The sequence below is a fragment of the Siphateles boraxobius genome, unplaced genomic scaffold (genome assembly GCF_051911475.1).
Source record: "Siphateles boraxobius isolate OS27281-9 unplaced genomic scaffold, OSU_SipBor_1 5, whole genome shotgun sequence".
In the NCBI taxonomy this organism is placed as follows: domain Eukaryota; kingdom Metazoa; phylum Chordata; class Actinopteri; order Cypriniformes; family Leuciscidae; genus Siphateles; species Siphateles boraxobius.
Genome location: NW_027509141.1, coordinates 14177134 through 14201200, shown reverse-complemented (window position 1 = coordinate 14201200; position 24067 = coordinate 14177134). Strand labels below are relative to the sequence as shown.

The window sequence follows — 24067 nt, the reverse complement described above, 5'->3', positions numbered from 1 at the left end:
TGTGCCTGTGGTTAAAAATAGGTGACAAGGAATGTGTGAATGAGCTTGAGAGACAAGTAATGTATAAATGAGTATTAAAAGTAAACGAAATAGTAAAAGAAAACAATTGTTTCAAGATATTAGTCTTGCAGATTCTTGTAGTATAAATAAGTTAAAGTATAAAATATATATTAATAAATGGACTGATATATATTAATGGATAAATAAATAAGAATGCACGTGCTTAATATATTATATCTTATATCTGAAGACGTCTAAAATTTGTATCTCATTATCCCTGAAGACAAAGTGAGAAAAATGATTCTATTGTAGATAATTAAGGTTGTGCTAAGGAAGAAAAAATAACTTGGGCAGTGTGCTAAAAGTGAACAAGATTGGGTGACCAAGTTTCAACAGTCAATAATTTACAGCAATCTTAGAATTGTAGTAAATGGGAATTGTTGGAAATGGGTGAGGAAAAGTTTATTCACCATGTTAGATTATTTTGAGCACAGCATGCAAATACAGAAGAAAGATTGAAGGCTGATTTTATGATAGGGAAAATTATTTAATTGTATTATACTCAGAAAATCAAAAGTTAGATTATTGCTCATATTGCAATGAAGAAATAGCTTGCTTTTTCCTGCAATGAAGAACCTGCTTTACTAAAGATAGAATGGGAGAACTGCTGTTGTCAACCAGTGATTATTATATAATATAAAAGACCTAGGAAAAAGATGGTTAAAGAATGGAATTTAGATAAAGAGCTAATAACTCAGGAACAAGTATTTATAAAAATTAATTTGATCTATGCAGCTCTCTGAGTGTTCAAGTTTCAGATGGCTTCAGTGTCGAATGGAAGAGGTGAAAGGTCAAATACACGACTGCAGAGAGAAGAAGAAGAGTGGGTGAGGGGCTTTCAGCTCCCCTTCTGAAGATGACCACTTTCTGGCTTGGAGAAAGATTGATTTAATGCTGTAAAAGGTGAAACTTTCACTATTTCACTGGAGACTTTTTCCCGAGGACAAGAGGAGAATCCTGAGATGCAAAACTGTGTCAAAATCTATCAAAAGCCCAAACTGAGAAGGGGCAGAGAAACAACAGAGCCAATATTCCAGTCTACAAGCCTTTGAGTGACAGGCTGACGACACATGCAGAGCGACAGCTAAGAAGCTTCAACAGACTGTTAATCTAAAAACAGAAGAACTGACTGAAACCCTTCCCTTACGGGCAACACAGGTGTGGCGACTCCAATGATCACTCTGTAGAGACTGCTTCAAATTTAGTTAATTATTAGATTAACTTTATTCATTCTGATTATTCACTGGTCTCATAAGCAATTCTTTATATTCTCTGCTAAACTAACCCTCTTTGCTTTTCCAGTAGGTTCAAGTCCAGCCATATAAAAAAGGAAGAAAATACACTGAAAGTTGGTGCTCAACTCACCAAATAGTTCAAACTGAGGCTGGATTTGGTATAGTGAGGATTATATGAAACAACTATAGGGCTAAAAGCATGAGAAAAATTAATTTGTAGCAAGAAAAAAAAAATCGGGAAAAAATGTCAAAGAATTATTATTATTGTTTGCAAAACAATGATACTGGTCACTCCATTTTGTTTTGGTAAGTTTTTAGAGATATAGATTGGAGAAAAAAATTACTCCAAAAGTCCAAAATTATGAAATCGCAAAAAAATGCTGTCAAAACTGGGATAATGAGATGGAAATGTTGTTGGCCATGGATCCAAGATTATGCAGAGATCTCCAATTTCTTAAAGCAGCTCATGAGCAAAAAACAAAAAAGAATAGGAAAAATCAGAAAAACAAATGACAAAATGTATTTGAAAAATTACAATTGGCAGGCCTATTATACTAAAATACTTAGTCTATTAGATTTTGTAAAAAGAAAAAAAGGATTATAACAACGGTGTTAAACTAAACCTTATGATCATTGACACTTCTCAGTAGTGTTTGACATAGCTGTGTTGACCTGATCAGACCTTATGGCTAAAATGATAGGATGCCACATTTAGAGCACAACCTGCAAGAATGTATGCTGGCCAGTGTGTGTGAGAGAGACATTAAGTGTGAATGAGTGAGAGATTGTGTCTGAAGAGACACTAAGGCAAATCAATTATTTTGCCAATACAGCTGTATTTAAAATTTAACATGTGGGCCCACAGGGCAAATTCTGCCCAATAAAATAATGACCATGGATGGATTTGGTTAAATTTCCTGGTCAGGAACTGAAGTAACAATATGAAAAAACAATGAATGAAAAGAGAAAAAAAAAATTGAAAAAACAGTGCCAGATTTGCGCAGCGCATAACATATCTGCCTTTCTTTTCAGCATATCATGATGGAGCTGATCTATGTCAAAAGTATGAAATATTGTCTTGTAACTTTTGTATTGTAACAAAGTGGGTTGAGTATTGTCCAAGATGCCTAATAAATAATGTGCTAATAGTGGAACTCAAGACAAAGAGATAACTGAGTTGAATTGACTAATTATAAGAGTAAATTGAAATTTATTGTGAGAAAAATGCAAAAAGTTGCAAATAATGATGAAAAGTCAAATTTATGAAAAACAAATGAGAATATATGGATTAAAGCACTGCTGTTAATGAAAGCAGAAAGGACACCACTCAGCCCACATGACCTTTCTACAGGGAACATCGAGAAGGACAATGGGACAGATGAGCAGATGATTGAAATCACATGTTGTTGTCACTAACAAAAATAATTAAGCTTTAATTTACAGATAGCAGCAGCTCAATTCCAGGAAGGATTCTGGGACGAGTCTGACAAAATGAACCAGTAACTGTGCTTTATAATTTCAGAGGAAGTGATCAACAGACTGACATTTGAGTCCATGCCTTGAGTCCAACTTAAAATACACCAACTGACTTCAGCAACCCCCCACAACTGAACTGAGGGATCAAGGACATGCTGACAATGAGAGAAAGAGTCCATTGCAACGAACGACTCACTGGAGACACCCTGGTGAAAGATGTAATGATTGATGACAAGGTTGACAGAATGATCAAATCATGAATGGAAGAAAAGACAAACTTAACCAGAAACACAGGAATGAGAAGAACTGTGGAAAAGAGAGACTCAACAGAGTCTCTGATGAGTACAAGCTCAAACAACAGTCAACTCCTAATGTACCTACGATAGAATGTTCAGCCCTTGAATAGATTCAGTAGCAACTTAATAATAACCCCATCAAAACAAAAAATTATTGAGGAGAAAAATATATTAAAGCAACATAGAAAAATAATGATAATGACAAAATTAAGCAAAAACACTAAAATAATGATAACGATTCATTTAAGAAATGAACATAGTACAATGGGAATTAAGACAATTCATGAAGGCAAAAAATTAAAACTAAAAATAACTTAAAATAAAATAAAATAAAATAAATCTTAAGTGGTACTCAGATGTAACTTGTCAATACAAGGGTATACTTAATTAATTTAAGGCTACAGTTCAAATTAAAGCAAGTATTAACACTGGATATTAACAAATATTCAATGTCAAAATTGAATTTATAAGATTTGATTCAATATGCAATTGACTAATAGTAAGTAGTACTTATAGAAAGTTTATAGACTTACAAGAAGTTATTGAAATTCAGTAACAAACAAGCCCTTGTGAACAATCTAAATGGCACCAGAGGGGGGGTCAAAAATAAATATTTGGCATTTCACATGAAGGACAGATTATTGAACCAACAATAATTTTGAATATTCTCAATCCAGATGCGCAATGGTATTAAACCAGTGCGCAAAGGGGGGAGTAAGGTAAGGAAATTAAAAATTAAAATGAAGATAAAATTAAAGGCATTTTAAATTAAAAGGCATTTTTGCAAAGTTTTGTGAAATTTGTGCAAAAACAAAGTTAAGAAAAGAACAGCGACAAAAATAGGCCATATGTCAGTATACCAGAAGAACTATTAAAACACTTGGTAATGGATTATGTGGACATGATATAGATGGGTAAAAGCAATGAAATCAACAGAGGAGGGGCAGGAACAGAAATTAAATCTCTAACAGAGAAGTAATCCTTGTATTGAAAATCTATCAAAAATAACGTCAGATTATATTTCAACTAAACAGAAGTATTGAAGATTGAAAATAAGTTGCATATGAACTAAAGGAAGTTTTATTAATAATTAAGATATAATGCTAATGGTTTAAATGGTTGATAGAAAAACGTTTAGATTGTTAGATATACAGAAAAAGAAATGTACATATAAGGAATATGTAAGATAGTGCAAAAAGTTATTTTCTAGAGTTATTTTTCTAATTGTCTAATGAGTTTATTGAATGACTTTTATGAGATAAATGTAACATTGCTCTGAAGCTTTCTTAGTTAGAGTGATTACATGAGACATAATTAGTTTATTCATGATAGATTATTTAGAAATTAGTAGAAAAGAAGAAAATTTATTCAGTTTAGTCTTGAACTGAGGAGCTACAATGAGAATAGGAAGCAACATGCGAGATTAAAAAGGTCAAAATGGTATTTATTGTTTAAATTTGGTAATAAAACAGACAGTAATTGAAATGTATTGCAATTTTTTAGATCGGTGTAAGTGTTCTGTTCACAAAAATTGACTGACTAAAAGATGGATTCTTCGAATTTAAGAATTGATATTCCTTCATAAAAAGCGATTATTACCAAGCCATATTTTGAATTAATAGTCATATGGATCATGCAAAACAAAAATGCATATGTGGCGGGGGAGGCGTGGTTCAGCGAGGTCTGCGACGAGAGAGAGAGTGGCGAGACGAGCGGCGGTAAGTGGGTCAAGTGCAAAATGACTAACACCTGTGTCTCGTTGCAGTAATTGGCGTGGGGAGACCGTATAAAGTCAGACGGAAACCAGCATTCGGGGAGAGAGGGCTGAGGACTCGTGGGATCGTGGGACCGCGGAGGAAAGAGGACTCTATTTGACAAGTTACTGAGTACTTTATACTGTGAATGAGTTTTATGTTGACGACCGCATGTGGCGCAAGTGATCTGAGTTTATTAAATAAAAATAACCACGAGCCTCAGCCAGCCGACCCCGGTCTCCTTCCTTCTCGCACATACATAGAAGGGAAGTACAACACTGGTGCCGAAACCCGGGACGGAAGGAGAACGCCGCCGCCAAGATGCAAACTCCGTTAGGAACATCGGGAACGCCATTTGCGGACATCATTACATCGCTCGCGGGTCTGCATCAGGAGAACCACCAAGCCCTGCTGGAATTGCGGGCGGATCAGGAAGGTCGGTTCCAAGCCATGATGCAAGCCCAGCAGGCGGACCGCGAGCTGTTCCGGAGCTTGCTGGACCGGGAGGTTCGGACGGAAGGAGCTTTCCCCAGCTCCACTCCAGGCGCTCACATGGCACTCATGAAGATGGGTGCCTCTGACGATCCCAAAGCCTTCCTGGATTTATTTGAAAGAACGGCTGAGGCATGTGAGTGGCCATCGACCAGCTGGCCGGTACGGCTGATACCACTGCTGTCGGGGGAAGCCCAGAAGGCTGCTCAACAACTGCCCGTCCAGAACCTCCTGGTATACGCCGATCTAAAACGAGCCATTCTCCAGAGGGTCGGCCTTAACCCTGAACAACACCGTCAACGTTTCCGTTCACTCGAACTGGCAGAAGTAGGCCGACCCTTTGTCTTGGCGCAGCAGCTCCGGGACTCGTGCCGCAAATGGCTGTTGGCCAGAGGAGGCGGCGCCGAGGCCATCATCGACAAGGTGGTACTGGAGCAGTTCATCTCACGTTTACCGAAGAGGACTGCCCAGTGGGTCCAGTGCCACCGGCCGGCGTCGCTGGATCTGGCCATCCAGCTGGCGGAGGATCAACTGGCGGCGTGCTCCGGGGTCGGCGAACCCTTGCCATCTATTTCTCTCTCTCTCTCTTCCCCTGTCTCTCTCTCTCCCCATTCCCCTAAGCCCGTTCCTGTTCCCAGGACCCGTTTTACCGGACCACCGAGGGCACCTCCCCGTTGGAAGGCTGGAGCAGAGGGTCCAGCCGGGACGCGTGGATCCGTCAGGGGAGGGGGGCCGGGACATCCTGAAGGGCTCGACACGGTTCCTGCGCTCTCCCCACGCCAATTCCTTGACCCGCTTCCTGCCACTAGGGCGGCGGGGAGGCCTGGGCCGGCCTGTTGGCGTTGCGGGGATCCGGGCCATTTCGTGGACCGCTGCCCGGTCATGGAGGTTGGGACATTGGTCCGGATCCCGGACGTCCCACAGGCCGCCCCCGATCAAGCCGGGTTATATCAGATACCTGTGAGTATTAAGGGGGGTTCCTATCAGGCCTTGGTGGATTCAGGTTGTAACCAGACCTCCATCCATCAACGCCTGATACAATCCGGGGCATTGGATACGGGCCGCATGGTTAAGGTGAGGTGTGTACACGGGGATATAGTGGAATACCCCTTAAAGGCCATCACTATTAATTTCAGGGGACAAAATCATTGTGTGGAGGTGGCAGTTAGCCCGCGCCTCCGGCATCCGTTAATTTTGGGAACGAATTGGCCAGCTTTTGAACTATTATTGGGCTGTTTGACAACGGATGTCTCTGGGAAAAAGAAAAGGCGGGGAAGGGGGGCGAGCGCTCAGGTTGGAGAGGCTGTTCCTGGACCCAGCGGAACTGGTTCAGGGGAACCGAGCGGCTTGGCGAGGCTAAACCTCTCCACCCGCGATGACTTTCCCCTGGAACAGTCCCAAGATGAGACGCTCAAACATGCGTTTGAACAGGTCCGTTCCATCGATGGGCAGATCCTCCAACCTGACCGCCCGCTCTCCTATCCTTATTTTGCCATTATTAAAGATAGGTTGTATCGGGTGACCCAAGACACTCAGACACTACAACCCAATTGTTAGTACCACGGGGCCGTCAGGAAATGCTTTTCCAGACGGCACATTGTAATCCGATGGCGGGGCATCTAGGGATGACAGCTACGTTAAATCGTTTAATGACCCGATTCTTCTGGCCGGGCATTCACGAGAACGTACGCAGGTGGTGCGCGTCGTGTCGTGAATGTCAGTTGGTAAACCCACCGGCCGCCCCAAAAGCGCCGTTGCGCCCTCTACCTCTCGTGCAGGTCCCCTTCGAGAGAATTGGTACGGACCTCATCGGGCCATTAGAACGATCGGCACGGGGACATCGCTTTGCGTTAGTTATAGTAGACTACGCAACGCGATATCCTGAAGCAGTGGCGCTACGCACTATATCAGCGAAAAGTGTGGCACACGCCCTGTTTCGTTTAATCTCCCGCGTGGGAATCCCGAAAGAGATTCTCACGGATCAAGGCACCGCGTTTATGTCACGCACGTTAAGCGAATTATATGAGTTATTGGGCATTAAATCGGTGCGTACCAGCGTCTATCACCCACAAACGGACGGACTGGTCGAACGATTTAATCGCACATTAAAAACAATGATTCGTAAATTCGTACAGGAAGACGCGAAAAATTGGGACAGATGGCTAGAACCCCTCTTATTCGCCGTGCGAGAGGTCCCGCAAGCCTCCACGTGGTTTTCCCCCTTTGAGCTTCTTTTTGGACGTCAGCCCCGTGGGGTGTTAGACGTCCTAAAAGAGACTTGGGAGGACGGACACTCAGATAGCAAAAATGAAATTCAGTATGTCATGGACCTGAGAGCAAAACTCCATACACTGGGGCGGCTCTCTATGGAGAATTTGCTTCAGGCTCAGGACAGACAAAGCCGGCTGTATAACAGGGGAACTAAGCTTCGAGAATTTACACCGGGAGACAAAGTGCTCATTTTACTACCAACCTCCAGCTCCAAATTGTTAGCGAAGTGGCAAGGACCCTTTGAGGTCACACAGCGGATAGGGGATCTCAATTATGAGGTAGTACGAACAGACAGGGGTGGTTCACGGCAAATCTACCATCTCAACCTCCTAAAAAAATGGAGTGAGGAGGAGTCAGTGTTGCTTGCGACGGCAGTGAGTGGAGAGGAGGATCTCGGGCCAGAGGCGATCATCAAAGGGAATTCTCTTAATAAGCCTCAGAGTAGGGAATGTAGAAGATTTTATTATTTAGAAAACAAGTAATTTAGCTATATATTTGGACACAATTATTTCTTCTGTCTGTGACTTTGGATTTCCTCTGTGTATGTGAAAGACCTTGAATGGAATGTTGTTTGCTGCAGAAAATTCTATTCTGAGATGTCACATGGTAAAAGACCTTTACCCAAAACTATAGGGTGTGTTACCTTCTTTGGAAGAAGAAGTATGTATATAACTCTGAACCAAAATATACTCGGGAGCGCGCTGGAAGGCCAGAGGGCCAGTGGGCCGGAGGGCCAGAGCGTTAGAGCGCCGTTCTATGGAACGGGACGGCGTTCGAAAATAAAGTCTAATTATTTCTGGCATCAAAGATCTCTGCGAAGTTATTTTTCGGAAAGATTGTAAACCACTTCATAATACACAATAATATTCCAATTAATTGCGGGTGAATTAGAGGTAGGCTACATCATTAATATGTTTAAATAAATAAATGAAAAAAAAAATGTTTTAATGATTTTAATAAAGATACTGAACTCTCATTTCCTGGAAAAACAGTAAGCATGCATCATGCTTTTACTTTCGTTTTCAACAATATCTTGTGTTAGGTTAGTAAAGTATTTACACACACTTGATGTACCAATGCTGCTTTCTTGCTGCAATGACCCTCTGGGCTCTTCATCTGTTGTCGTCTGCAACATGTTAGTATCAAAATTAGCGCAATCATAGTGTCACATGATCAACGCGACTAGTCGACGACAAGCTTAAAGCGTCGCGGCATTGCATTAAGGTCGACTAGTCGACTAATCGACTAGTCGGTTCAACCCCTAGTTCATGATGCGAATACCCTGAGGGTGCAGTGGCGCCAGAGCTGCATCTACGCATTTAGCGAAAGTGTGGGGTGATAGCGCTAGGCCAGACAGAAGAACTCGATATTGGTATGCTTTGGTATCCACCCAAAGCAAACCACAGGAACTTCCTGTGATATGGAAGGATGGAAAAGGGGAAGTATGCGTTCTTGAGATCTATCATAACAAACCAGTCCTCGGATCTGATCTGTGGCATGATTTCTCTCAACATTTTGAATTCTAGTTACATGACGGAAGCATACAGAACTATTAAATCCAAAATCCAAAATGCTGTAAAACCCGGTGTCCGTGCTGGAGGGAGGTACATATTCTATGGCCCCTATGTCCAAAAGGATTTAAATTTTTTACCAGAACCTGCTCGGGGCTCACAACGGTGGGATGAAACCCCTTTTTATGGTCTGCAGGACCCGACGGGAAATATTTGGCTGTCAAAAATTCTACTAGGGGTACCAGCCTCTGGTTTCTGGATTTAGTTGTTGTTGAGCAATCAGCCCGCCGCCCTATCACGGCGAACTGGCACGGAACGACTTAACTGACTGCTCTAGGACCCTCCTCGGAGGGGGCGGGCATCCCAGAGCCACTACGTTTCCGGGTGGAACCTGAGATATGTGCTCGCTGGAGATCGCTACGAGTAACACACGAGGTGGCAGGGTTAGCATGACAATCCCCTGTGGGCACCAAAGGGAGACAGGCACTGTAAAATGAGGTGTTTAACCGCTCTGCTTCGTGGGGGAATTGCCCTCGATGGCCTGCGCCCTCGGATGTCAGGCCTTTTCTTTGCAACTTTCTAGGAGATAATGACTGTCCTCAGATCCATCCTATCCCTTGAAGGCTACTGTCGAGCACGCTTTCCGTGTCCCCAGTCTTTTTGTGGGGGAGCACGGGAAGCCACGCTCTGTTTTGGTGTGGCACGGTATGAGGAGCTGGTTTTGGAAGTTTGGGGCTGCTCCCGCTCAGCAGCCCCGGAGACATGTGTCCGGCGAGGGAGAAGTTTTTGGAAGGTAGCCACTTGTATGGCTGAATTAAAATACCATATTATATATGGCTGAATTGTATGGTATCCATTAAAAAATCTTTCTCTTTTTCTTTAATATTGCTCAGATTGAGCCAGAAATGTCTCTCAGTGGCCACCAGGGCTGCCACAGACCGGCCGATAGATATAGCCGTCTCCTTGGCGACCCTGAGAGACAAATCTGTGGCTCGACGCAGTTCGCAAACTGCGTTCGTGCCAATAGCCCCGCCCTCATCGATGTCTCCTGACACTTCAGCCTGGTAAGCCTGTAGCAGCGACATTGTGTGAAGACATGCTGCAGCCTGACCAGCCGCTGAAAAAGCCTTACCTACCAAAGCTGATGTTACTCTAACTGGCCTGGTGGGTAAACCTGGGGTTTTGAGGGAAGATGCAGATTCAGGGGAGAGATAGCTCGCGTGTGTCTCTTCCACCTTCGGCATCTCCCCATATCCGTGCTCTTTATATTGTGAAATAGAAGAGTAGTGTGATGATTGTGCTCTGTACACTCTATATGACACAGGTTTCTTCCACGATCTCGACACCTCGGTGTGGAGATCAGGAAAAAACGGAAGGCCCAGGCGTTGAGATTGTGAACGAGAGGGCAGGAAGCGTTCGTCTAGTTTGCTTTTTGAACGAACGTCCTGCTTATCTGCCGGCCAATCGATGTGTAATCTTTCGGCCGCTCTTGTTACAACCTCAACGAGCTCCTCAAAAACATGAGACTGAGGTGGCGAATCCTCAGTATCACATGCATCAACACTAACAACATCCAGTTCCTCGGAACTGGATAGATGTAGTGTTGGTGCCTGTATCGGGGTGGAAGAAACCGCAGCGCGTGCTTCCGAACCCTGATGCGAGGCATTAGATCTGTCAGGTGAAGGCAGAGATAAGGCTGAGCCCGTCTCTAACCCCACTGACAGATCCATTTGCGAACCCCAAGGCTGAAGTCTTCGCTGTGCCTCGGCAGCAGCGGGACCTGAGCCTTGGGGAACGCGAGCCTGGGCGTCCTCGTTAAAGAACGCCAGGTGAGATCAGAGTGTCCGCAAGGCAAGCACAACACAGTGCTCACAGTGCATGCTCCTCTTCCAAACAAACAACACATAAAGTGTGTGTCCCCACCCGTAAATAATGTGGGCTGGGGTGCACACACACTCTGAACTGCTGCTTGCTCGCCATAGTCTATAAATATATATATATATATATATATATATAGCATCGTCCACGAAACATGTCTATGCATTGAAGTGGATCCTCTTTGTCAATTGGTGCTCTTCTCGCCGAGAAGACCCCAGGAGATGCCCGATCACTGTCGTGCTTTCCTTCCTGCAAGATGGGCTGGAGCGAAGGCTGTCTCCCTCCACCCTGAAGGTGTATGTGGCCGCCATCGCCGCATATCACGAAGCAGTTGAAGGTAAGTCTCTGGGGAAGCACGACCTGATCGTCATGTTCCTGAGAGGAGCGAGGAGACTGAATCTCTGTGTGGTGTTAAATGCCTTACAGAGACCTCCCTTTGAGCCTCTGCAATCAGTTGAGCTTAAGTTCCTGTCTATGAAGACAGCGCTCCTGGTTGCATTGGCCTCCATCAAGAGGGTAGGGGACCTGCACGCATTCTCCCTTGACGAAGCGTGCCTGGAATTCGGGCCCGGTCACTCTCACATGATCCTGAGACCCCGGCCTGGATATGTGCCCTTCAGTTAGCTAGTACTGGATCCGCTCAGGTGTCTTCGCTTGCTCGCCATTCCACTCCACGGACTGGATACGTGCGATATATTCCTCAGGTGAGCCTTCCTCTCTGAAGCCCTGAGTTCCTCCAGCACTGTTGACGCTGGCGCCAGTGTCTATTGCCTGTGCGTCGGCTAGGTGCCTCCGTGTGCATGGTTCCTCCCCTGAGTAACCCCCACATGTGTATTCCCACTGTAAGCCTCCTTGAGCATGTGTCTTTCCCTTGGCAAGTCACTTTGCCACTTCTGGAGTTGAAAGTTGCCACCCCTCGGGCTGGTCACTCCAGCGTTCCTCCATATGAAGCCCCTGGCCATATGTGTGTTCTTAAGTCCTCCCTACGGGTAGGCATGCTGCGGCATATTTCCTCTGAGATATGCTTCCCAGTGTACCTTGGTATTCCTGTCTTAAGTAGGACTCCTTCGTCCGTGCCAGTATCACGACAGGGGGATCAGACTTTCGCAGGGCACTGGAAGACAGCTGTGAAGGTGGCGTGATTACACGTGGACCCCCATTCGTCGTCATCCGACGTAACTCGGAGTGACTACGAAAGGGTACGTCTCCCTGCCACTTCCGCTGTACCGCTGGGTAGACGCCTGAGTTCAGTCTCGGCTCCTCAGCGAAGACATACCTGCATGTTGCCGGCGTCCTCCTTTTATACCCACGCGGTGGGGCAGAGATACGCTATGCAAATTCCGCAGACCCATGGCATTTCATCGCCATTGGCTCGTTTTGTAATACACGAAGATGATTGGCTTTCTAGGCGAAACCCCCATTCGTCATCATCCGACGTAACGTCTTCGTTCCCTACTCAGGGAAAGAGGGTTACATACGTAACCGAGACGTTCTCTTTCGTGGATTATTTGGATTGAAAAATTAAAATTCTAGGTAAAAATGTACGTCCTGGCAAGTATTCACGTAAACACAGTCGGGTATGTATTTATTGAATGTAAACCGTTTTTAAAAATGAATCGTATGTGTTCCATTGTGTAGCCTACGTGCAGGTCTTAAGGCGAGACACTACAGGTGAATAGGGTAATTTTTTAAACTATCAGATATCACCATGAAACTTTGCCAGTTGATTACCTACATTAATATTAGAAAAAAATGTATTGTAAAATGTAAAAAAATGTAAAAAAATGAGTTTTCTGTAATTTAATGTTTAAATATGCAAATGAGGCATTGTCTAATTAAATATGCGCTATTTTGCATATATTTTAAAAAACGAAATCTGAGTATTGGACAAAGCCAGGTTCAAAATTATTTTTCCATTGTGTTTACATATTAGATGGGGAAAAAATTACAGAGGGATTTATGGATATCTACTTTTGTTATCCTGTAAATCAGAATATACTGCCAATAGCATTAAAAAATGATTTTCGCCATGTTTTTTGGAATAAAATGCTATATAAATCAGGCTAGGAATAATATATTTACAAATCCCTCTGTAAATGTCTTCATAATATAACTATGTACAAGACTGGAAAGTTTGGTGTATATAGGTGCTACTGAACTGGAGATTTCGGACTTGGAGTATGAGAGAACAGTCATTTTGAGAAAACGCGCTTTAAAGATTTAGCATCAGCCAATGAGATTGCGCATTTAGAGTAAAATCCCCCCTTTTACTTTCACGATTGGTTGCTGATAAAAAGGAAATGACCATATTTGGATCTGGCAGTATTGTACAGGAGAGAGATAGCTTTCTAACGGTGTGTGTGATGACAGGGTGCAGATCGCGATCGTGGAGCAGAGGGATGATTTATAACGACAACTTTTGATGAATTTATGAGAAATCTACAGACACAAACGGACAACGTGTAGTAAAATCAAGACCTAAATGTGTATTTTGGACTTTTTTTCACCACAAGTCTGAAAGAAGACATGTTATTGAAGACAAATATCCCAAAATCTCAAAATTGACCAGTGAAAAAAAAACGATGTTTTTGCCTGCCGTGTCTCGCCTTAAAGGGCCGGACCAGCATCCTAATATTCTGTGTAATTAATGTTACAGTAATGAAACAACAGAAAATAGTCAATCACAGAATGCTTGACTAAATAAATGTATCTATTGTATCAGTCTATTGTTAATTTATAGAGTGAAGACTATTTTTTTCAGCTACAGTACTAGATCTATTTAACAGTAGCATTCAAAAAAGAAATGAAGCACTGTTTATTTTATTTGTCTCTTATAGTATTTGTCATATTGTTTGTAATTTAATTTTTGCTTTTTTTAAATAACAAAGATACATTTAAATTAAATATCTATAGGCTATTGTAATATAAAATTACATTTAATATTTAATAATAATATTAAGATATAAGATTTTGGTCATCCCAACCTGTTCAGAATTGTGAAAGGTTAGCAAATGTTAACATGATTGATAATAATGTCAATGTTGCAAACATCTTAGTAAGAACGTACACACTGGCACTGGCACTGGAGGGAATGGTCAAAAAGCAGGGAAGGAACAAAGTTTTTTTAAATTAATTTATAAAACAAAGAATTGTAAGTTCTTTCATATTTTTCAGTTACTTTTACTGTTTTCGTTTTTTTCCCATGGTATCGAGGTATTTTAGTCTGGTATAGTATCGAAGTCATAATTTTGGTATCGTGACAACACTAGTGTGTTATATGATTAGAATGTTGTCCCGGTTTTAAAATAAAGCACAGCAATGCTATTTGAGAGTGTTTCTCCCTTTTCAGGAAAAGTATCGAAATCGCACTTCTTGACTTGGTATCGGTATCGAATCAATAATTTTGGTATCGTGACAACACTAATAGCGCATCAACTAATAATTATATACTGTATAAAAAAAATAGTTTTTTACCGATGCAAATATGTTAGACGATGCTGCTATGTTAACTTGTGTTAACAATGTTAACTTTTATGCTGATGCACCAATGCGAATCGGTGAATCTTACCATCCCTAGTAGCCAGGCTACAGACAAGTGACCAATTCTGACTGAAACCATTCCTTACTGTTCTTAGTCAAGTCAAGTAACCTTCATTTATACAGCACTTTTAACAATATGGACTGTTTCAAAGCAGCTTTACAGTGATAATAGGAAATTAAAGTAACAGAGATTGTTTTGGCTTTAAAACAGCTCTAGAATAAAGTTATTGTCCAGCTAAAGTTTTGATTATTTACTTCCGTCGCAACGATCATTGGTTATTAACTTAGGGGCCACTATCCTTACAGTATTTTTTTTTAGTGCGGGCTAAATAGATGAACAATAAACAGGCATTAACCTGTAAGTTTGGGTAGTAATATGTTAATGAGAATCTGGTTATTATGTCACCGGGGTGACAAAGGCAGGCGGAACCTTTTAATCACAGCCGGGTTTCCGAGGGGAGGGATTTCCGGTGTGGGACCCGGAAGACTCCAGTTCCGGAAAACTCCGAGCAGAGACGGAGGATGATTAGTTGATACAAAACAGGTGCGGGAGAGGATGATTGCGATCGCGATTGGGACGCGTTGTCAGTTGGGAAGGATAAAAGGACATTTCATCTTCAATGAAGGAGGAAGGAGAGAGGAATAGCGGCGGGAGATATTCGGGTGAATCTGGAGATGTGGAGAGGAGAACTGTGGCGGATAAGAGATAAGTGCTGTTGATGTTTGGAGTGAGAAATGAGAAATCTGGTGGAGGACGTGATGAGAAGATAAGTGTTGTTGATGTTAGGACTGTGATATGAGAAATCTGTTTGGAGGATGTGATGAGGCTGCATGAAGTGTAATTTTGTCTTTTTGGAGGAAGTTGAATGCCCCACGCTCCATTGGAAAAAGTCCAAGAGATTGAGAGAGGTGCAGTGGACCAGACCCCCTGTCTCCGCCCTAGTTTGTGAGTGACGAGACTTTGCAGTGTTGTTCATTAATGTAAACACGTGTGCAGATTTGTGCGAGTTGCAGTTGAGCACGAGTGGAGGTGTAATGCAGTGACATTGGGGAAGCGGTCCTGGCTGTGGAGACATCGTCCGCGACTCATTGGATGGAGACCGTTGGAAGAAGTCATCTAGTGGTGAAATTCTCCTTTTCTCCTCTTTAATAGTTACGGGGCATTGTGAAGTGTTAGCTTTGCTGTGGAAACCTCATCTTCTCTCTGTCTGAGCCCTGTGAATGGAACTAGCTTTGCTGTGGAATCCTCATCTTCTCTCTGTCTGAGCCCTGTGAATGGAACTAGCTTTGCTGTGGAATCCTCATCTTCTCTCTGTCTGAGCCCTGTGAATGGAGCTAGCTTTGCTGTGGAATCCTCATCTTCTCTCTGTCTGAGCCCTGTGAATGGAGCTAGCTTTGCTGTGGAATCCTCATCTTCTCTCTCTGTCTGCCGGAGCCTTGTGAGTAGAACCAGCTTCACTGTGGAATCCTCATCTTCTCTCTGTCCGAGCCCTGTGAATGGAACTAGCTTTGCTGTGGAAACCTCATCTTCTCTCTGTCTGAGCCCTGTGAATGGAACTAGCTTTGCTGTGGAGTCCTCATCTTCTCTCTGTCTGAGCCCTGTGAATGGGACTAGCTTTGCTGTGGAATCCTCATCTTCTCTCTGTCTGAGCCCTGTGAATGGAGCTAGCTTTGCTGTGGAATCCTCATCTTCTCTCTGTCTGAGCCCTGTGAATGGAGCTAGCTTTGCTGTGGAATCCTCATCTTCTCTCTCTGTCTGCCGGAGCCTTGTGAGTAGAACCAGCTTCACTGTGGAATCCTCATCTTCTTTCTGTCTGAGCCCTGTGAATGGAACTAGCTTTGCTGTGGAAACCTCATCTTCTCTCTGTCTGAGCCCTGTGAATGGAACTAGCTTTGCTGTGGAATCCTCATCTTCTCTCTGTCTGAGCCCTGTGAATGGAACTAGCTTTGCTGTGGAATCCTCATCTTCTCTCTGTCTGAGCCCTGTGAATGGAGCTAGCTTTGCTGTGGAATCCTCATCTTCTCTCTCTGTCTGCCGGAGCCTTGTGAGTAGAACCAGCTTCACTGTGGAATCCTCATCTTTCCTCTGTCTGAGCCCTGTGAATGGAACTAGCTTTGCTGTGGAAACCTCATCTTCTCTCTGTCTGAGCCCTGTGAAGAGAAAGACAGTTCTGCTGTGAATCCGAGAGAAACAGTTCTGCGGGTAATTCTTACCTGTCCTCTACCTGTCTGAGCCCCGAGAGGAGAGCCAGTCCTGTGGCTGATTCCGTATTCCTCTCCGTCCACCCGAATCCTGTGAAGAGAGACAGTTCTGCTGTGAATCCGAGAGAAACAGTTCTGCTGATAATTCTTACCTGTCTGAGCCCCGAGAGGAGAGCCAGTCCTGTGGCTGATTCCGTATTCCTCTCCGTCCACCCGAATCCTGTGAAGAGAGACAGTTCTGCTGTGAATCTGAGAGAAACAGTTCTGCTGATAATTCTTACCTGTCCTCTACCTGTCTGAGCCCCGAGAAGCGAGCCAGTCTTGTGGCTGATTCCGTACTCTCCGTCTAGCCGAATCCTGGGAAGAGAGAGACAGTTCTGCTGTGAATCCGAGAGAAGCAGTTCCGCTGATAATTCTTACCTGTTCCTTGCCTGCCAGAGTCCTGAGAAGGACCAGTTATACGGCTGAAACCTCACCTTCCTCCAGTTGGCTTGAGGTTGTTTTTACTTAATTTATTCAATAAAGATTCTGTGTTTTTCTACATTACTTTGCCTCTGTGTCCTCTGTGGTGTTGGCTCCTCGCGGTGGTACGTGAGTCGGGGGCTGGGACGGCCGGTCATCTGGCGTCCACTCCTCCCCCGACCCGGTGACAATTACATCAAAACCACGGAGATTTCTGAATGCGCCATTTTGCAGTTTTGTACTGTAAACATTAGAAGGCTAAATATCCACATTACCATTATTACATTATCACACATGAAAATGTTTGTGTGTGTGTGAAAACCATATTTTTATATCCTATGATTCATATGGTCTTACCGCCACAGCCTCCAGAATCTGTTTGATAACGTGAGCTGCATCTCGCTCGCTGTAGTAGCCTCTCTCCACAATCCTGAAACAACACACAGCTCATGTAGGACCATCTTAGAGACAAATTCAACAAAAACAACAACAGAAATCGCATTGCACATATATAGACTTTCGAATTTGTTCAAATATGAACAGCTGATGTGTGTGTGTCTTGCAGCATTTAGTGTTCTGTTTACCAGTGTGTAGGCAAACACATCCTGTTCCAGCTCTGCACCAAACCTAACCTAACCCTAAACCCATTATTGGGAACTTGTTTTATTCAATTTCGTCTCACTGATAGGTAGAAGAGCAGACAGAAATCCCACTGAGCTGTAAGAACCTGAGCCGGAAGGTGTTGATGATAAAGAAAAAATGAGATTCATGTGCTGGAGACCACCATAAAGGCCCCTATATCCTTCAAGCGAAATCGAAGAACGAACTTCATTTGGAGTTTGTTTTGGGAGTTCAAACTTTCCAGAAAAGTTTGCTATGGTTGGTAAACACCTTTGACCTCCCATAGGTCTGTGGCGATTATGTAATAGGTAGGTGTGCGCTGAGGCTCGACCTTCTTTCATGTGAAAATCTTTTCCCGTTCATTTCTCCTGTTCAGTCTGTCGAAGTCAGACGTCCGTGAGTGAGTACATGAAGAAACTGAACTACACACTGAAGAGCTGCTTTATAGTAGAAAATGAAGTTGTACTTCTGATGAAATGAGACAATTGTTTTTCATGTTTAATATGGTAAAGCTTACGGTGGCCCAGTAGTGCACAACACAACAAAAGTGATGTCAAGCGTTTTTTAGGCCAAAACATTTTTTGTCACATACAGCAAACATCTCACTCTCTGCTAGTTGCCTGTCCCGTGAACACACTGTAAAAAACGCGGTCTCTACAGACACACCAGGCTCCACAAACGGCACCAAAAACAAACTGGGCTAACCCACACCACGAAACATAACAAACTGTTCCAGCCAATAACCGACAAGAAGGAATTGGGGGTGGGGTTGGGGGGGTTAGTGCGCGGATGAGGAGGAGGTAGGGTCTAGCTAGCCTCCGTTTTGTTTGACAATACTTTAAACGTCAACAATAAATGACGTCACCCGACATCGCTCAGAGTACCTTTAATATATCAATACCACTAGTTTTAACAGTATGTAACCATTATATATCGACATAGAATATACTTCAAAATCACCTAGATTAATTATAACTGCGTATTTATACTTGAGAATGCTTTGACAGGCTACCACGGCGCATGATCCCTAAGGGAACGTCTGGCAATTCCACCAAGTGGTTAAAACGTCTCGGGTTATGACTATAACCCTTGTTCCCTGAGAAGGGAACGAGACACTGCGTCGAGAATCGACTCTTTGGGGACGCTCCCTTAGCGTGCGCCTCTGAAGTATGAATGAAACTATTCCAATCCTGATTGGTGTTGCGTCATGACGTAACATGTGACGGCATAACCGGATGCATAAAAGCGACGCCGGCACACACACACACTAGCCTAGCGATGAAGCAAGACACTCTAAGGCCTCGAGGGGCGTGGCAGGACGACGCAGTGTCTCAATCCCTTCTCAGGGAACAAGGGTTATAGTCATAACCTGAGACGTTCCCTTTCGAGGGAAATCAACACTGCGACGAGAATAGACTCTTTGGGGAACGAATGCCCACTAGGCCACGCACCGAAGACAGGCCTGCCCAGGAGTGAAACTGATTCAGGCACTCAGCAGGACGAGAGCACACGTGCACCAGGCGTACTGGGGAGGTGCAGACTATAGAACCTAATAAAAGTGTGTGGGGTAGCCCAACCGGCTGCCTCACAGATCTCCTGGAGGGGAACTCTCGAGAGGAGGGCCCTAGAGGACGCCATGCCTCTAGTAGAATGAGCCCTTATGGCCAGAGGTGAAGGCAAATTGCGCACCTCATAAGCCAAGGCAATAGCCTGCACAATCCAATTACTAATGGTTTGCTTGGATGCCGGGAGCCCTCTCCTAGGTGACCCGAAACACACTAACAGTTGGTCCGACCTCCTCCAAGAAGAGGACCTCTCGAGATAAATACTCAAAACTCTGACGGGGCAGAGCAAATGAAGCTTCTCTTCTTCTGCCGACACATGAGGTGGAGGATGGAAAGCCTGAAGGGTCGTAGACCTAGCCGTATTAGCAGGCACTTTAGGCACATAGCCCGGTCTCGGGTGCAAAAAGGCCTTAACCTTGCCAGGGGCAAACTCCAAGCAAGCTGGTGTCACTGCCAGTGCTTGGAGATCTCCCACCCTCTTAAGAGAGGTGATGGCTAAGAGAAAGACCAATTTGTAGGTAAGATCTTTAGGCGAAGCCGACTGAAGAGGTTCGAAGGGGGCCAGGGATAACCCTTCCAGAACCACTGCCAGGTCCCAGGCAGGAACCCTGGACCTGGTTGTCGGTCTCATCCTCCAAGTACCACGGAGAAAACTAATGACCAGCTGGTGCCTCCCCAGAGGCCCATCACTTAACTCTTCGGGGTCGCCGATCACGCCGGCGTGATCAAGTTACATGACCAGTTTAAGACGTCGAAGCATAAAAACAAAGTCACGTTGAGCGCTGCCGTCCACTTCTGTCGAAAGTGCTGGCTTGAAATTCTATTTTACTTTTTGTTTTGTGTTGATAGACCAAGTAAAAACGGAGATATGATCATTTAAACTTTATATAAAAAAATACTGACACGTTCGTAAAAGAACGCAAGATGGGATGCGACAGGCGTTGCATTTATTCTAATAACTTCGTCGGTTTTTGTCATAAAACAAAACGGAGAAAAATGTGTGAATCTGCTGACTCTGCTCTTCAGGCTGCACATTTTAGGGAATGGAGGAGGAGCCAACTGAGCTAAGACGCAAAATTGAAAGGCAGAGGATTTACGGAGTTGATAAAGAGAGACATATATACGTTATATATAGAGAGAGAGATTATTGCTAGTTTTTGGAAGAGTTTGAGTAGATTTTGAGAGTAGTTTAGGAGTAGCTATCTGTGTAATTGTACATGAAGTGTTTTGTAGAGTTTCTAAGCAAAAAAGAAAAGAAAAAACGCCTATTGCCACACCTGCTTTTTGCTGCATTTAGTTTAATTTTATCTCAATTTTACATTTTTTTATGTTGTTTTTGCACTATTTGCGAACCCTCATACTCTGGGAATGCAAGGCCTTAAATATAGCTCTCTGAATAATTGTGTGCACAACATTTTTTTAAAAAGTGGCTGAGCTAATAAGAAAGAAAAAATGCCTATGGCTACACCCGCTTTTTTTTGTAAATCATATTTTTTTTGTATATAGGTTGATTATATCTGAATTGTACCTGTATATGTTGACATTTACAACTTGTGTTTACATTTTAAACCTTTTAAAATGCTTCATTGAGCATGTTTGTGTTTATTGTAGTAGAAAAGCTATAATTTTTCTATTCGGATTTTGTGTTTTTTGTGTGATTTTGGGTCCAGTATGTTGATAGAGTACATCAAAGTGAAAAACTAATTGTCTGATCATATAGGTGATGTTGTGCTGAAAAAAATTATACCAAACATTGGTATGGTAAACATTTGTTTATGTTGCAAAATTTAAAAAAAATAAAAGTACTCAAAAACGTCCAAAATAGCCCAAGACTCCGAAGGGTTAATGGCGCATGGAAAGCCGCAATGGCAGCCACGTACACCTTAAGCGTGGAAGGGGAGAGACCCGCAGAGAAACGATCTTGAAGAAACTCCAGAACTGAAGCCACCGGGCAGTTAACTGGGTCTAAATTATGTTCTCTACACCAAGTAACGAAAACATTCCACTTGAGGCCATATAATCTCCTAGTAGACAGAGCCCTAGAGCTAAGTATGGTTTCAACCACCCCGGCTGATAGACCAGCGTTTAGGTACTGAACCCCCTCAGAGGCCAGGCCCACAGTTTCCACAGCTCTGGTTGAGGGTGGAAGATTGTGCCCTCCACCTGAGACAATAGATCCCTCCTCAGAGGAATCTGCCATGGCTGAGCTATCAGGAGCGAAATTATATTTGAAAACCATACTCGGGTCGGCCACATTGGGGCAACCAGAAGTAGACTGATGCCCTCCTGACGGACCCTCTCCAGGACTGCCGGAAGCAGAGCGATCTGGGGAAATGCGTACAGGCGAAGCCTCGGCCAGGCCTGTACCATGGCATCCAACCCCAGTGGGGCTGGATGTGAGAGGGAGAACCAAAGTGGGCAGTGGGACGTCTCTCGAGACGCGAATAAATCCACTTCCATGGGCCCAAACCTCTCCCATATCAACTTCACCACATCTGGATGAAGTCTCCATTCCCCGGGCCTCAGCCCCTGCCTCGACAGGATGTCTGCTCCCTGATTCTGAACCCCCGGAATATACATAGCTCTGATAGACAGTATTTTCCCTTGGGACCAGAGAATAACCTGATGCGCCAGTCTGCACAGAGGGCGCGATCTGAGTCCCCCTTGTCGGTTTAGATAAGCTACCACTGATGTATTGTCCGATCGTACTAGGACATGGTGTCCTTGATGTCTGGAAGGAAGCTCCTCAGAGCCCTGAACACAGCCAACATCTCTAGACAATTTTTGTGCCAAGAATGATGATGGTCCTGCCACAGACCCCTGGCAAAGCGGCCGTCCATGACCGCGCCCCAGCCAGTGAGGGAGGCGTCTGTCGAAACGGTTTTCCGGCGACATGACGCTCATAACACTGGCCCTTGGGACAGGAACCAAGGTTTCTTCCATATTATTAGAGAACGAAGGCATCTGCGCGTTACTCTGATCATACGAAATGGATTCCCCTTGGGGGAAAACCCCTTGGCTTTCAGCCACCACTGAAGGGGCCTCATGTGTAGAAGGCCCAAAGGTATAATGTTGGATGCCGCTGCCATGAGGCCCAGCAGTCTTTGGAATTGCTTTACAGTAGTGGCCTGGCCTAGCTTTAACTTGGACACCATCACCAGAATGGACTCGATACGCGCCGGAGACAAGCGTGCCTGCATCGTAGTCGAGTTCCACACAACGCCTAGAAACGTTGTGGACTGGGACGGTTCTAACACACTCTTCTTTGTGTTGAGTCTCAACCCCAATTTTTGAATGTGGCCAAGGACGACATCTCGATGCCGAACTGCCGTTTCTCGAGACTGGGCCAGAATGAGCCAGTCGTCGATATAATTCAGTATGCGGATGCCCTGAAGTCTAAGTGGAGCAAGTGCTGCATCCATACATTTGGTGAATGTGCGGGGAGAGAGTGCTAGGCCGAACGGAAGAACCCGATATTGGTAAGCTTCGCCCCCGAAAGCAAACCTAAGGAACCTTCTGTGACATGGAAGGATGGATACGTGAAAATAGGCGTCTTTTAGATCTATCGTGACAAACCAGTCCTCGGATCTGATTTGACTCACGATGACAGGAATAGTGAGCATTTTGAACCTGAGCTTCATCAGAGACAGGTTCAAAACCCTGAGATCTAGAATTGGCCTCAACCCCCCATCCTTCTTTGGAACTATAAAGTACCGGCTGTAAAATCCGGACTCCCTGTCTGAATGAGGAACACCTACTATGGCCTCCTTTTGGAGCAGAGATTGCACTTCTTGTTCCATCACCTGAGCCTGCTCTGGAACCACTGTAGTCTGCACCACCCCAGAAAATTTGGGGGGGCGGTGCCCGAACTGCAGTCTGTACCCTGACTTTATTATATGCAGGACCCATGCAGATATGTTGGGAAGATGATACCATGCCTCTACAAAATCTACTAAGGGAACCAGCCTCTCGAGACTGGCCTCTGGTGTTTTTCGAGCACCCTTCTCGACCCCCTGAAGCGGAAGACCGGCAGGGTGTAGTCGATACGGTTTTCGTGACCATAACTGATGCTCGTTTTTTGTTTTTCGAGAAAAACGACCCACAGTGCGTTCGCTGGAATATGATGCGGCCCGAAGCGTCACCGACGGCGGGCAACTCACATCGTTTCCTAGAGGGCTCCGCTGTGAGAACAACCTCGGTTGTTCTACAACGGAGGGGACAGCCCTCAGAGGTCCCACCACTCTGGCTAGGACCTCTTTCCTGAAGCCCTCCTAGCCTGAAGGACATCCCTTAAATCACCCTTCTGGCTGGGGGGCTTCTGCTGGGAGCGTTTCCTCCGTTGCCAAGCTCCCGGAGGAGGGGCTGTAGAGGAAACGCTCTCCCTTTGCTCTGCCCGGTGTGAGGAGCTGGTTGATGGCTGGGGCTAATGTTCTTGCCCCACCCTACTCGATTTGGACTTCGATTTTCGGGGAAGGAACTGCTGGAACGCCGCAGATTGCTTCTTCGCCTCCTGAAACCTGTCGACGACCGATGTAACGGCGTCGCCGAACAGGCCAGAAGGCGAAAGCGGCGCATCCAGCAGAACAGATTTATCTTTCTCCTTTAGACCAGATAAATTGAGCCACAGATGCCTCTCCGTGGCCACCATAGCTGCCATAGAGCGGCCAATAGCGCGGGCCGTCTCTTTAGTGGCCCGGAGAGACA

At 44.5% G+C, this 24067-nt stretch overlaps 1 protein-coding gene across 1 annotated transcript in view; it reads right to left on the bottom strand.

Moving 5' to 3' along the window:
* LOC143711442 (calcium/calmodulin-dependent protein kinase type IV) overlaps window positions 1-24067 on the bottom strand; it is a 248848-nt gene that overhangs the window by 159121 nt on the left and 65660 nt on the right. Inside the window, exon 5 of the mRNA XM_077202902.1 lies at window positions 17535-17607. Coding sequence (XP_077059017.1) covers window positions 17535-17607 — 73 coding nt within the window. The remainder of the gene's footprint in view (window positions 1-17534; window positions 17608-24067) is intronic.